Source organism: Acipenser ruthenus, chromosome 1 (genome assembly GCF_902713425.1).
Source record: "Acipenser ruthenus chromosome 1, fAciRut3.2 maternal haplotype, whole genome shotgun sequence".
Taxonomy (NCBI): Eukaryota; Metazoa; Chordata; class Actinopteri; order Acipenseriformes; family Acipenseridae; genus Acipenser; species Acipenser ruthenus.
This window is the reverse complement of record NC_081189.1, coordinates 110312433-110328302: the sequence shown is the minus strand read 5'-3', so window position 1 is coordinate 110328302 and position 15870 is coordinate 110312433. Positions and strand designations below refer to the sequence as shown.

Below are 15870 nucleotides of genomic sequence, written 5' to 3'. Positions count from 1 at the left end.
CAACCAAGAATCATTGTACTTCTGTCACACCATACTTTTCAAAAAACAAAAAATATACATATATTTGCAATAAGGAGCGCTCAGAATGACTGCACACACCATAGCAACAAGTTAAGGGAGTTGAAAACAGTATGAAAATGTAAGCACTGGACAGTGTGTGTGGTTATTTTCCAAAAATACTCACACAAGAGTATTATTGCACTTCCAAAACGGCTATGAGATTTCTAAGAAATAGAATAGAATAGAAATGAGGTACTTTCTATTGGGGCAAGTTCTGAATATTTTGTTTTTTTGCTGTTGAATGCTGTTTATAATGTCCAGGATTTGGGTAACAATCATTTGTGCAGGTTAAATTACTGCAATTATATGAATACTGTAAACCTGTGCTGGAGTTTTTACATACACTACCAGCTGGGTATCCTTATGGCCGTGATGGGGTGTTGATAGTTTCAATATTAATGTGCTTTAGAAGATGTCTCTCACTCAATGAAGGACTGTTTGTGTGGCTGCTTCATTAGTTCTGCATTGCCCTTTGGGAATGTTCTGTAAGCTTGTTCAGCGAGGTGCACTATTGAGAAACGCAAGCTGTCATGTCAGTATGAATGGCATATTATGCACGAAACACAGCACTACCCAGCAGCGACAACCTGATTTATAAATAAACAGTATACTGTGCTGTTTATTTATATCTGAGGTCTTGTAGTCACCACTGGTATCCCTTTTAAAGAGATGGGAAAAAAAGATTCCCATTGTATGACAATTTGAGCCTTATATAGTCTTTATTAATATGACTTTAAAGGATGAACTCCCTTATAAAAGACTGTAATCTTAAAATGAATGTAATATGTGCATTGCACTATTGTTTGGAGTGACCAGGCAAACAGTCATCACCTTTGTGCAACGAAAGCTTCTGAGATAACAATGGCGTCTGAGTGAAAGAGACACACCATGCAAGATGCTGAATAGCCATAGAAATAAACTTCTCATAGCTCATAGTATAGGGTACAGAATGTGACTGAGTCTTGGTCCCCACACCTACATTCGGAGACACTGAGAAAGCCTTAGAGTCGAAAACACTTCTCATTACATTTTAGAAACCTTCAAGAACTTTTGCTAAGGAAAAGACGTTCCAGCATTCTATTTCAAATTCCGTAAGCTGCTCTCTAGATACAATGTGAGTGTGGTGTAAGCTCATGTACAGGATCTCCAGCCTGGCCCAATCGCACCTGGTTTTCCATACACGCTTGCCTCTTTTCACAGTGCAATAATTGCGTTGTTGCATTGGTGGAGAGCAGGCAACATAAGTGCAAGACACTGCAGTATATGATGGGACAATAGCAGCGGTACATGGAAAGTTTTCAGCGCTGTTTGATGACAGGAAGAGAAGCTTTTAATGGTGTTATTTTTAGCTTCCTAGAAAGGTTTAAGAGGGAAGACTAATCAGAACACATGGTTGGAGAGGATGATAAACCCTGGCACAGGTCATTTAGTTTAAAGGAAATCCATTGTGATTCTCCACTTACTTTAATGTATGCCTTTGTTCTCAAAGTTAACCCATCTAATTCCGTTATTAAACGGAGGAGAGTAAAACGATTACTGTAACAAGCCTTGTTAGGTTTAGGTTTAAGCGCAACATGTGTGTTGTATGAAACCAGAAAATATTCTAGACGATGTAGTTTGTTACATGAATGGTGATGACCAGCAATCTTGTGTGAAGCCTGAGTGTTTATACTGGGGATTGCGGTACAGTCAAGCCTATCCTTGCAACTCCACCCATGGTAAAATGTACTTTACTCTATAGACAGACACCGGCAGACATCATCACAGCTCCTCAGTCCTGACCTGAACTCCCCTGTCTGTTCAGTCCTGGGCCTCTCAAGAAGAGACTGACAAATGTGCCAAGTTGTGCATAATTGTAGGTTTTGTGATGTGGATGAGTATCAAAAACCTGCCCCGAAACTTTGCACTTGATTTAAAGGGTGTATAGCTACAAATTACATTTTCATTTTGACTCTGTTTTATACTGCTCCCTTACCTGAAGGCACCTTATCTGCTTGCCATGAAGCAGACGGAATCTGAAAAGAAATTCACATGATTTCCAAAACAAAAATGTGGAAAACAACTCAGGCCTGCAAATGAGATGGCTGCCAACTTTTAGAACCATTTAGAAGCATTACAAAGTTAAGGGAGGGTTAAAATATATTGGCACATATAGTTCCTTTTTTTAAGAAATATGACCCATCTTTCCTGTTAATACACCCTCATAATATTTCTGGACACCATTTCCTGTTTCGTTGAAAGGGGAGAAAACAAGAACTCCCAGTCATATAATTTTTCATTACTTTGACAGTGTATATGTGTTCCAACATTTCTTACAAAAATATAGCGGCCCTCTACAATAATACACAGTAGGCTCGTCTTTCCTGGGGTCTGTGTGTGTTTGTGAACATTGGATAGCAACAGGCAAAGAGATAATGACAGTTGAGAACTGAAGGGCGTAGTGCTTTATAGCCATTGTGTGTTCATCATCATTTTGATAAGTAAGCTGAAAAAAATATATGTTTTTGATGGTATCGTCAAACGGTACTTTATACTCAAGAGGAGAGCGTCCGCTCTACAGGAACTACAGCTACGCAACCCTGAAACTGCAAGCAGTACTTGTGAAGGCAATGCCCAGTCAAGGCCGTATGAAGCAGCAGAAGTCGTTGTATGAATACCGGCTCATAAGTAGGTTAGTTTAGGGGATAGTGATCCCAAGTAATGTATTGCGAGGGTTACGTAGTGTAGCCGGTTTCTGGAGCGGGACGCCTTGTTTATAAGGCTAGCGCTGACCCTGTGTGGCACCTTTTTATTTGTAGTTTTTGTACTGTGTTTTATTTTGCCTTTTGTACAGTCTTCTGTATGTGTTCTCTGTGCGTTACCATCGCTGGTAACGTCACATGACCCGTTGTTTATTTACTTTCTTTCATATGAATAAATCCTGCGCGCCTGTGCCGACACTTTTCAACTCCAACTCCCATGTCTCTCTGTATTGCCTAATTAGCGGCAACCCACACACGTGACACGAGCAGAGTGTCACAGACAGCCACACCCAGTTGACTATTTGCACCACATATCTACTGTACATGATCTGAATTCATTCTTCTTGACTTTCAGTCATTTCATACCTCAAAGGACTAGACAGACTAGACACACCCTGTCCCATAATATGTATAATGTCAGTATACTGGAGAGATTTTTCTTTTCAAACAAAATCAACCATGAATAGCAGAACGCCATAGTTTATTTACTGTACTGCTCACTATAAAGCTGTAGGAGCAGCACGATTGCAAACAGTCTACCAGAAATGGGGATAGACCAAGCTCTAACAGCTTTCAAAAGAGGAATGATAGGGGGGGATCAGCAATGACAAAACAAAGTGAAACGGCTACCTTTTCACAGGCCAGGCAGCTGGGATGCAATTAGTTAGTGACGGACCGAGGGAAACGATGGTTAGAGAGGCTTGTCAAGTCTGAAATAGAAACAACTGAATAGATTAGCATCCCTCAAACAGTGTCTCAACACTATATACAATGTATATTACAGTTTGTAGTGTGTATGTATGTGTTCTTCTATTTGTTTGATATTCTTTAGAATCACATTGACTGAGTTATGGCATGGAGGATGTGAACAATGTGTCTGTTGAGATTTTGTACTCTCTATTTCATGGACCAAGTTGATGGTACACAAAGAGCAGTTTACTTAACTTACTCTATATTTCTGTAAAATAATAAAGAATATAACTTAAAATTGAACATACATTTTTTAATGTAACTTAAACAGAATTCAGTTAAGAGAAATTCAATCAAATGGATCATTTTTTAAAATAGTCTTCCCTACTTTATCTGAGTCTTTCCCTTAAGTCCTTCCTCGACTGCACAAAATACTGGCTTATGGACATACTGTTGCAGTGCACTGCCATTTTAAATGTTCTATTTCTATTACTGAAGTGTTTAAAGCAGTTCTTACTAAAGCATCAGGGCTGTCTTAGACTGTTTCCTGTCCACTAATCCTGTTTCTCTGTCTTTCCCCACAGGGGTTTCCAGAGGAGAAGTGGTCATTCCTTACTGGCTGTCCAGAGGTCGGACAAAACGGGCTGTTGGTGCAGAAATTCAGGTCAGCCACTTGCTGAATTTCCATACCTCTAATGTGTATACCATAAGCCAGGCATTATTCTAGCCTTACAGTATACTACGTAAATTGGCTTGATTAAACAGCAAATAGAGTCTTATGCACATAGGCGTAATTTACACAGGGGGACATGTCCCCCTCACTTTATCATTATTTCAGATAGAATAATCTTTATGCATGCATCAGCTACAGAAACAGAATCATAGGAATCAACTGGATTTTTAAATTAATGTTATCAAGTACAAAACAAAAATCAGTATAAAAACATTTCTATAAAAAAAACATGTCTACATCTCAAAACAAATGCATTCATTACAACTCACAAGCGAAAACATCATTCTATGAACACATTTAATAAATTAAAATCCAACATGAATTACTGCACTACTATTAAGCTGCCTTCCGGTATACTTTTGTGATATCGTTCTGTAGTTTCTTAGAGCAATCACATGACTTGAACACTGACCTATTGCCAGAGCTCTTGCTGCGTCCTGCCTCCAGATAAACCATCTGTCAATTGTGATTTGCGAATTTTAGTTTTGTTGACAGTCCACCAATACTACCTTGCTACGGTTTCTTTTTCTAAGTAGATTAGACGGCACCTCTATATTCTTTATGTCTAGTAATTAAAGTGGCTCAGAAAAATAAAAAAATAATTGACTCGGGGCTGGGCACCCCCAAAGGCTGGGCCCGGGTGCAGTTGCAGCCCTTGCACCAACCCTGCGCCCTGGCTGCCTATTGAGATAATAATGCTGATTCTCAGGCTGCCTGAGTTCATGGAGGCCCGTCTGGAGAATGATGGTCTAATGTAATTTTAATGGTATCCTAAGTGCCTCCTTACCTTTTTATAGTGTAACACAATTGAATGTAGCAATGCATTTTTATTCAATAATATTGATCACTTTCCATACTGTAGACAACATTGCAATAAAAGCTCTGTATTTTTGCGACAATACTTAAAATACAAAGCAAAGCAGTTTTAAGCACAATAGAGAAGAGCAAAAGCTTGCTGACAACCCTCCCTCACATAGACACCTCAAAGGCATTCAGGCAGAGAGGCGTTCTGTCTATGAAAATTATTATTATTATTATTATTTATTTCTTAGCAGACGCCCTTATACAGGGCGACTTACAATCGCAAGCAAATACAAATACATTCAAGTGTTACAATACAAGTCATACAATAAGGGTCCTTACAAATACAAATCAGGGTCCTTATGTTTTTGCCTGTCAACATTCTCATCTACAACAACGAGGGAAACTGCGCTGAATTAGAAGTGATGTAGTTCCAGTCAGAGGCATCTTGCAGGCCTGTAGCGGTCATGTGATGTATTGGTGAGGCCCCTTATACCCGTACTTGTGGTAAAACCCTTGGTATTTCCTGTCAATGGTACCCTGGTGTTACACCAAATGAGGTCAGCTGTATTTAAATACATATTGTCTACAATCCCTAAAAATACCAGGCCTTCACTATGAACATAGATACATGTATACCAGGCCTTCACTATGCACATAGATACATGTATATGTAAGGAAATATCAGATAAATTGGACAGAAATATTTCCTAGATGAACCAAAGGAAGCCCAAGACAATGAAAACAACATATACCTGAAAGTTCCCATATATATATATATATATAATGTGCTGTTTTACCATTTTATCATATGAGATTGTTAAGGAGATGGCCAGAGTTCTTGCGAAATGTCCAAAGTAAAGTTTTCCCAGCCCAGAACGAGACTTATTTTGTGCATTGTGCATTCACACCGTGAAGGAAAGTTTACCTGGAAGTTCTCTGCCAGTCTTCTTTCACCCCACCCCTCCTCAACCCCCCCCCCCCCCCCCCCCCGGCATCTGTCTCTCGTTACAAAGTGAAGGATCGCAGGCTGAAACAATTTGAAACACATGGCCGCCTGGTAACCCCAGAGCGATCCCTTTAGAGTGTCACAGCCCAGTCTGAGCGCCTCCATGCCAACAGCACTCGAAACGGAAATGTTTGGTCTTAGCTTGCACTTTTCTTTGGGCTCCTCAGGCTGTAAGACACCGAGATCTCCTGCAGCTGATACTAATCCAGAATAAATAGAATAAATGTTTGGGTTCACGAAAGGAAAGCGGTTCAAAATGTAAACTGCAAGGCATGAAGTGGATTTAATGATGGAAAATTAAGGACACCTTTTATTTTTCTGTGTCTATCTAATGCATTTTGATTATTTAAATCGAGTTTGTAGTTCCACTATTTTAGATAGGGTATTCTAATTTTTCAAAGCACTGTTTAACCTAATATCCTTAAAAAAAATGTGCTTTTCTCTACCAATAGTGGCAACAAAATAGAGGGAAATAGAGAGAACTTTAGCACAGCATAGTTTTTAGGAATATGAACTAAATACACAAAAATGTTTAGGATTAAAACATTGTATCCTGCTTCGTATAAACATGAACATTACACAAATAAACAGACAAAAAATGACATGTTATGCTGAAGCTTTACTCATTTATTTGATTTGGGATATGCTGAAGCCTTTAGAAAACGTGAACTGCATCAGTTAACAGCAAATTCTTAATTTTTTGCATCCATTCCGGCATTTATTCAATAAAGCTGGGTACATTCTGGCACACTTACTGTTGAAAATATTTTGCAAGCCCGAGCAACATGAATAGTTTTGAGATGAGCTGTGTGGAACATTGCATAGTGTACTGTAAATGCTGGATGAGGACATTAAACCCCAGAATGGGTTGCAGATAATCTTCTTTTCCATGTATGTTTGTGGTCAGAAGTAAAAACTATTTGAATGATTTAACATATATGAAAGTAGCTCAGAAAGGTTTGATTTATTTATTTAGTCAAAAACTGGTTAAGCTGAGGCCTCTTTTTGCCAGGGGGTGCTTACAGAACATGCTCTGCACATTTCATGAAAGTTTATTTCATTTTTTTTTTGTTGTTGTTGTTTGTATATTACACTTTGTAAGGTTCAGCTGCTTTTAGAATTGTCTCATGAAATTGTGAGGCTTTCCAAACATCCCTCAAAAATCATCCCATCTTCAGTCTGCGCTTTTTCTTATTTAAGACCAGCATTAAAACTATTTCCAGCAAAAAGCATTAGAAGCTGTGTGTCCAGTGTCTGAATGGTTAAACTGGATCATGTTTGGCAATACCTTAAATTTGGCTTGAACTCAAGTGTGCAAGTGAGATGGATCCTGAGGCACTCAATAACTTTAAACACAGCAACATCAATTGAAAAGCCAATGTTGCATCAACCTCTTCGGGACTAGGAACACTTACTGTAATGTATATGCAATTTAAATATGGTGTCTGTAATGAGCTTTTAAAATATGTTAAGCAGTAGTATCATAAACATATAAAATAAAGGGAAGCATGGCGGAGTACAAGAGTATCTACTTGTCTTCTGTGGAAGCCTTCTTTTTACATTTCTATGGTAACACTGCTTAACAACAGAAATGACAAATGTCTGGAAGGGTTGGCCCATCAACTGTGTGGCTGGGACAATCTGCTGGCACCTGGGCATTGCTGTAGCATAAAAAAGTGTAATGGGGTATATGAGCAACATAACTTATTTTTTTCCCTACAACATAGAAAAGCCCTGAAGTATTTGCTGATTATCTGTACCAATGTCTATTCATGTATTCCCAACGTTCCTTTATGACAACCTTTTCAACCACAGTGGCTGAATCACAAATTAACTGCAGAGTTTTAGGCTGTAATAAAAAAAAAATATATAACTTCATTCCGATCATACATTCGTTACCACTGTATTAACTAAGAAAAGAGACATGTGCTTCCAGGCTGTATTTATGGGATTTCATTATTCAAAATTAAATTTACAACATTAACAATGGTATACATTGACCATTTTATAAATACCAATGAAACAAACAAAAAAATGAATTTCTTATCTGTTTAGCATGATTATTTACCAGGCTTACTAACTAACATCCTTTTTCAACCACTGGGGAGGCTTCTGAAAGGACTCCTAAAAGCTGATTGTTTTACAAATCTGCCCCTGCAACTGTGGTATAGTTAGGGAATGGAGTTTCAAAGGGGGCAATAATTATAGCTGGCATACCCCAAGTGGTCATTTTAGAGTTTAGAGTTAGATGTGGGTGCCAGCTTGAGTCCTGTTCTGGCTACACCTAGAATTAAAACAGTATTTGTGTTTATAAAACCTCTCGTGAGGTCTGTCAGTTTCTTAACGATATAAACAGATAACCCTCATTCCTAGTCAGTCCCCATGCCTCATAGAGAATGTTGTTGTTATGGTGTGAAGCCTTTATCAGATATTTGGAGGGTGCAAGTGAGACTCGTTCTATAATTAGCTAATGACTCATGATGTTGTATTTGTTAAGCTGGATTTGGAACAGTCAGGGTATTTTTACATATAGGGAATCCAAAAAGCTCCAGTCCTTCTGTATAATATCAGCTGCTTTGCTAACTGAAGAGCAGACAGCCACTATATTGGAGGGAAAAGGCTGTAAAAGGCCCTTTGTCTTTCCCAGTGTTTATGGTGGCTTTTAATTCTACTAAAAAGAAATAACCTACACAGAAGTGCGGCTCGGAATCTATTAGATACATTATTTCTAGCTGGGCCATTTGAAAAGAACTTTGGATAACACAGTTAACTGCAGTGAGAATATAGGCACAAATAACAGCAGACAGACTAGCTCTGCAATCAATAATTCAGAGTTGATGGGTCCCCAATGGCTCACCTAGGAAAAGCATTGCTGCTTGGAGTGCAGGGAAAGTCATCAAGCATGTATCAAACCCAGTTCATGTCAAGTTGCCAATCTGGGCTGGGACCCAAAAGGAGAACTGAATTGGTCCTAGGAATGATAATTGGCAGGAGATTGTTCGCGTTTCCATGAATTATGTAAAATTGATCAGACTAAAATAAAAGAGTATAATTGTCTATATAAATAGTAGTCAACCTGCAAGTTTGGTGATTCAGCTTGAATGTACTGCAAGTCATCAGGTTCTAAGCAAGCAAGCACTCACAAACATAACAATTTAGTTGTTTTTTTTAGTTGTTTTTTTTTAAAGCGAACTAATCTCCACAGCTGAAAATAATTTAAATATTTCTGGTTCATTGTACTGAAAACCTAGACTGATTGTCATCTCTTTAATAAGCCATTCATTTCCCACACTGGTTGAAACACTAGCCTGTTTAAACCTAATACACAAAACATAAGACAAACACAGACATTTACATACAGAAAAACAGACATCTTATGTAACTGCAAAACGCAACTGGCTGGAAAACCCATAGAGGTCTATATAGTAAAATAATACCAAACATGGACTTTTCCTTACACTTAAAGACTAACATATACTCCAGAGACACACACACACACACACACCCTCAGTCCAACTACAAATCCAACTGCAAACATTGCAAAGACCCATGTTTTTTTTTTCTTTTGCATTAAGTTATATAAGAAATAACTGATGTCAGCATGGTAAACAAGTAAGTAATGATTTGGCTTTTAACAAGTTTTTCTGTTTATTACTTTAAACCGTGTTCTAAGTTTTTTAAGCACTCTAGATTTCTAAATCTGCATTCTTGAAAAATATGTAATTTAATTTTGCTGAGCTCCCTGAATCTCTGGAATTTAATGTACTTGTTTTCACTGAAAACAATAGAACATTGGTCACCTTAATAATTCTGAGTTTACTGAAAACAAAAATGAATGAAAAAAGAATAATCATCTAAGTTATTATACTTTTAGAGCTTCTTAATTCATATCACAAAGTCTCTGTGTGATTAAGTAAATGCTTTGCTTCTAATCTCCACTAGTTCCCAGCACACGCCATCTCTGTTTGCAAGCAACGTCAATGAATTCACCTGGCAAATTCTGTGTAAAACTAGGCACTAAGTCTCAAAATTGAAAATTGCCTACTGTCAAACAGGCAGATATTAGACTGACATGACAGAAGGACTGATTGATAGCAAAAAAAGAATGACAGATTAACTTAATACCACTTCATTTACCAAAATGAAAATAATTTATTATGGATGAGGGAAAAACTAATTAACAATACACTGTGCAGCGTCAACCTAGAAATCTGTCTGTGTGAACTTTATTATTTTCTTTATTCCATTATGAACCTACACAAAGGGGACATACATAAATATAATATGTTTTTGTGTAAAAGAGAAGAGAAAAATACGTTATCTGAAATCAAATGAACTGAAGCACAATCTCGTAAATGCATCATTGTATTACAGACTTAATAAAAGAGCAAATGCAATGAAAGTGAAACATAACGTTTCTGTTTTGCAAAACACATATTAAAATAATACTAAATTTACTATTTAAGAACACAGTATATATATATATATATATATATATATACAGTTACAGCAATGTCTAAATCAGATTGATAGGCAGAGGAGAAAGTAACTATAATTTCTTAATTATGTATAATTAATGGTAAATGTGGCTCTTTTTGACAATAGTTAAACATCCATCAGATCGCAATTGATGAAAATCTGACAGTGTACCACTTGCAAACTGACACCATACCACTTTCTGACATTACACTGTTCAAGTTTCTGACAATGTACCACTACACCGGTACTGTAATATTGTTCAGTGTCGTCCCCACCCCGAACTAAACTACGCACTAAATGTTTACTTCCAAGTGGTGTGACCTTGTATAGTTTATTTTGCTGGTGAAGCTTCTCATGGTTGTTTGTCTGTTTGATAGGTTTCCTTTATAAAAGCAATAAGAAGGAACAGTGTTCCACAATATCATTCTACCAAATAAAGAAGTGGAATAGTTGTGGTTTTGTCTTATGTAGGTATTCACTTCAATTCAGGCCACTAATATTTCAGTTTACAAAAGCTCCCTTATTTTGAAAATTCAATGTTGACAGGTATGTTGAACCCCCTTTCGCAGTCAGCGTTGCTCGCTGCAAGAATGACGGTTACCATGAGGATCACCCTTCTGTCATCCCAAGTCATGTGAACGAGACCTGCGTGACTTTGACTTATTTTGCTTAAACATCAATAGTAACTGGACAACCAAGAAGATGCCAGGAGGCGGGAAAGGACTTAAAATACAAAGAGGAAATGATGTAGCCTAAACAATCGTTTTGATTAGTCGAAATATAAAATGACCTGACAAAATGTTTTACCAGTACGCAGTACCGGCCCGTACCGGCCCGTACCGGCTCTATAGTCCAGATCCCGGCTTTTATCAGAGTGAAAAACAATGTCCATGAACTTGAAGCTTATCAATAAATTTTAGGTGCATTCAAACAGTATTCCAATTCCAAGTCCAAAAGAAAAGAAGATAGTGACAGACAAGTTGAAAATGGCATGCGATTAATCGAAATCATGTTCTTTGTATTTGTATTTTTTATTATTTGTGCATTTTTCCTGAGGGTTATCAGACAACATTTGTTAGGTAAACTGTTCCCCCACTACTACCACTAGTTTAATGAAACTCGACACTCTGACATAGACGGGCGGGTCCCGAGGCGCGCTGACTGCTTATTAACAACCCGGAAGAGCGCACCCGCGGGTCGAGGGCGTGGTCAGCACGCTGGAGTCAATGGGAGAACTCAGCCTGTACTTTTCCATCCAGCGAGGTTACCCGCAGTCAGGCTGGGGCCCCGCCCCCTTTCATCTAGAGTGTTCCGATCCCCAGACAGAGGCACCTGGGCTGGGGGATTTCCATACAACTGTCATTCTGGAACCTTCCAGCAGGGTGAGGTGTCTGTTCTGGATTGGTTGGAATGGGCACCGCCTCACTCCAACTCTCCTATAAAAGGAGCCAAGAGCTGAATCTCGGGGTCGGACTGAGAAGAGAAGAGAAGAGAAGAGAAGAGAAGAGAAGAGAAGAGAAGAGAAAGCCGACTTGTAGAAGCATGAGCTCTGGCTGACAGCAGCTTTGTTAAAGCGATGATTAAGGCTAAAACAAGTAAAAGGTTTAGCCTTGAAACCATGCCTTGCGTCCTTCTTGACACCGCCACATTGGTGTTAGAGTGGGATGTCGTGGGTGTTCAAGAAGGAACCAGAGGAGAAGTCAATCTTCTCCCCGTTGGCAGCGTGGAGACCAGCGGCCGAACGGGAGTTCAAGTGCGGGCTGTTGGGACCAAAAAGTCAGCTAGAGGAGGAAATGAAGGAAGCGGTCATCCCGAAACCACACAGCGGCAAGCGGCGTCGTGTTATAACCCTCCACTTCATTGGAAAGGTCAACTGGGACGCTTTCCACGCCCAGTTTAACCTGGTGGCCCGACTCGAACAATGTACTTGCTGGGTGTCTAATCTAATTTTTGTCTTTCATGAAGCCTGGAGACTATTATTGCAAACTGCAAAGCAATATGTGTCGCTAACTCTTTTTACCCAGTGACCCTTTAAACAAATCTCCTAGCAAAAAACAACCTAAAATTACTCTCGTCACACTGTTAGAAATATGTGATATTAAAAGGTCAAGAAGAATAGAACTTATAAATATGAATAAGTAGATGGGTTTATACCTTCATTGAGACATGCGTTTGGTTCACTGCTGCTGAAGTTAATGCTGAGACTGGTGACACTGATGCTACAACTGGAACTGGTAAGACTGGTGCTGCTACTGCTGGAACTGGTGCTGACACTGCTGGGACTAGTGCTGCTGGGACTGGTAACACTGGTGCTGCCACTGCTGGGACTGGGACTGGTGCTGCCACTGCTGGGACTGGTGCTGTCACTGCTGGGACTGGTGCTGCTACTGCTGGTACTGGTAAGACTGGTGCTGCTACTGCTGGTACTGGTAAGACTGGTGCTGCCACTGCTGGTACTGGTAAGATTGCTGATACTTGTGTTAAGACTGATCGGACTGCTGAGACTGTATGATGCCACGATTAAAAACACTGATTTAGAAGGATTTACTTTAAATAGAGTTTGCCAATCCTCCTATGGCCTGATCTGTTGAAACTCTGTAACACGTCTTCCTGGGACATGGCTCTGTGGACATATAGCAGGGCAAGGCCATTCAGTCTATTTTCACCCATACTGCTGCGAGAGCAATCAAACATATCGAAAGCATGCACTCAGTTAAACTCTTTCTCGTTATGAACAGGGACCCTAGGAATCCGTTTGCTGTGGAAAACACGGATTGTCTACATGCTGTAGGAGAATTTTTAATTTTACACTTGGGGCAGGGCAAAAAACATGCAAGGATTTTTTTGTTTGTTTGATAACCAAACCAATACACTTATCATATATAATCACGAACACAGACAATGTTGCTTTAAATTTATATAAATATACTTTAAACTGCTTCTGGTGTACAGAGGTCATGGTAGAACGAGGCGCCACGCTGTCACATTCATGCTGGAATGTAGCTGCAGTTTACTTCAGTATCCAGTGTGTTGTTACCACGGAACAAGCTGTTTAAAGATGCCTGAAAATGATTAAAAATAAATAAATTTAAAAAATCACTGATCTTAAAACAGTACTTCCTTTGACTTTTTTCTCTAACGAAAACATTAGGAAAATAACTTCTTTTTTTTTTAAACTGCTGTTGCCAAATTTATAAATAGAATTACCTCCAATTCTTCTAGCCCATGGCATCAAATACAATACATGAAAAGTACTACAGCTATGAATCGGGAGGGGGAAGGCGTTGCCACTGCTCTAGAAAAACAGCGATTTATGAAAACGTATCGCAGCCAAACATCACATTGCACAGGACTGTCAGCAGAAAAACAATATTAATTACAAATACAATCACTAAACATTCTTACCCAGAGTTGGCTTCTTCTGAAAGAAATGTGTTACAGATTGGTTTCATCGTTTCATCTTTGAGTATGTACAGTACCGAACCGTCCACTAAATAATATATGGGACTACCCGCTGCTCCAGGGGCTGGTTGCACTAACGAGAACAAAAAATGGGATTGGATCCGAATTCACTGGAGTCGGATCATAAACAGATGTTGGATCCAATTCTGGAGCCATGCGGCGTAACTAGGCAAACCGACCAATGAGAACGAGAAGCGAACATGTCTGTTTGGCGCAAAGTTTCAATACCCCGGCTGTCAAATTTATATACAGCCTAAGATCACAATAATGTTACAAAGAAAAGGCAAATAAATAATAATAATAAAAATAATAATATGAAAATATGTCGGTTATATGCAAGATTATATTAAAAATGTAAGTGGGCACATTATTTTTTTTAAAAAATCTTTAGATATATTTTTGTACTTATTTATTTTATTTATTTATTTATTTATTTTCAAAAATGTACCTGGCTGATTTTTACCGAGGTGGCTGCCTCAATATACGCTACACCCCTGATATATATTTTAGGTCAAAGAGCCAGCTGTCCTTTGTTTCAATATGTTGTACATATCTTTCTCAAGGGACCATGTGTTTGAATCAGAACATTGGAGGTATTTATAGGTTTTTGACGGCATGACAACGGCTTGTTATTGTTTATACTGAAATCCATGATTTATTCTTACATGATGTAATGGTGTTCTATATATTGTGACATCATTTTTACTTCTATCTTTAAATCTGTATTAATTCTAATTAACATTAGTTTATATAAACTTATATTTATATTGTCATGCAATATATGCTGGCTGTGAGGATCAGTCTTGATTTGGCCTCCCCAGCGCATCAGCATGCACAACTTTTGAATGACTTTTGTTTATTTATTTAAATGTTATATATTTATTGGAGTTAATTAGTTAATTTGTTTCTGTTGAGTCCCGCTGGCATAATCATGTTCAGTCTATTTATCCATTTACATTCTTTTTAGTGGATCTGTGTTGTTCTTATGTTTAATTATATTTTTACTTTTGTCCATGTATTTACACACATGTACTATTGCAAGTATTTCAGCTATTATGTGTGTTGGATTATCAATCGTGCTGACTATCATTCGCATTGGGTGATTTTCTTTGTGCATTTTAGGATTTCCTCTTGCTAGGCCTGTTCTTGCATTATGTGACTGCATGTATTTTTAAAATTCTTTTGATGTAATGCCTTTATTGTATAGTCTCTCCGCAATTTCCTAAACCTCTTTTTATATATTATGTTTATACTATATTTTGGAATATAACTTTGCATTCATTCAAATCCAGCAACATCATTAAATTCCATATTGCATTGTTCTGAAGTATGCTGCGTTGCTAAGCAGATGCAGAGCTTGATCTAAGGAAAGTTATTGTATGAATTCAGCTTTCTTTTCCATAAATTGTAGTTATATAAACAGAATACTCTTTGAACATTCAAAGAGTGCAGTGTTTATTTAATTGGCTATTTGGTTACCCTCATTCGTGAAATAACTACAGAATTCTGTGAGTGGTATATGCTGTATTTATTCTACAGTACTAAATGCTGATGCGTTTAGTGGGAGTAGTATTACAAAGTAAGCAAAAAAGCACTGATGAATATAATCCTGCATTCAAGAGACTGCTAAAAGAAACGTATTTGTGAATGTGAAATTGAACACGACTGTGTGACTCTGATGCAGTTTAAACAGAGACCCCTGTATGTCTGTCTCTATGAATGTATTTGGCATTTAACAAAACCATGAGTTTTGATTTCTTTTTGGATCCACGTCTTCTGTTAACAATCGTATGATTTAAGCCGGTCCTGTCATGTATAAAAGAACACGCAGTGCAATGGATTTCTGTTAGCCACTGTTAAATACAGAGGGGGTATTGAATGCAGTATATTAATAT

At 38.2% G+C, this 15870-nt stretch overlaps 1 protein-coding gene across 1 annotated transcript in view; it reads left to right on the top strand.

The window, feature by feature from the left end:
- The window catches only part of LOC117421177 (disintegrin and metalloproteinase domain-containing protein 33-like), an 88900-nt gene that overhangs the window by 3416 nt on the left and 69614 nt on the right, over positions 1 to 15870 (top strand). The window contains exon 2 of the mRNA XM_034035236.3: positions 4076 to 4155. Coding sequence (XP_033891127.3) covers positions 4076 to 4155 — 80 coding nt within the window. The remainder of the gene's footprint in view (positions 1 to 4075; positions 4156 to 15870) is intronic.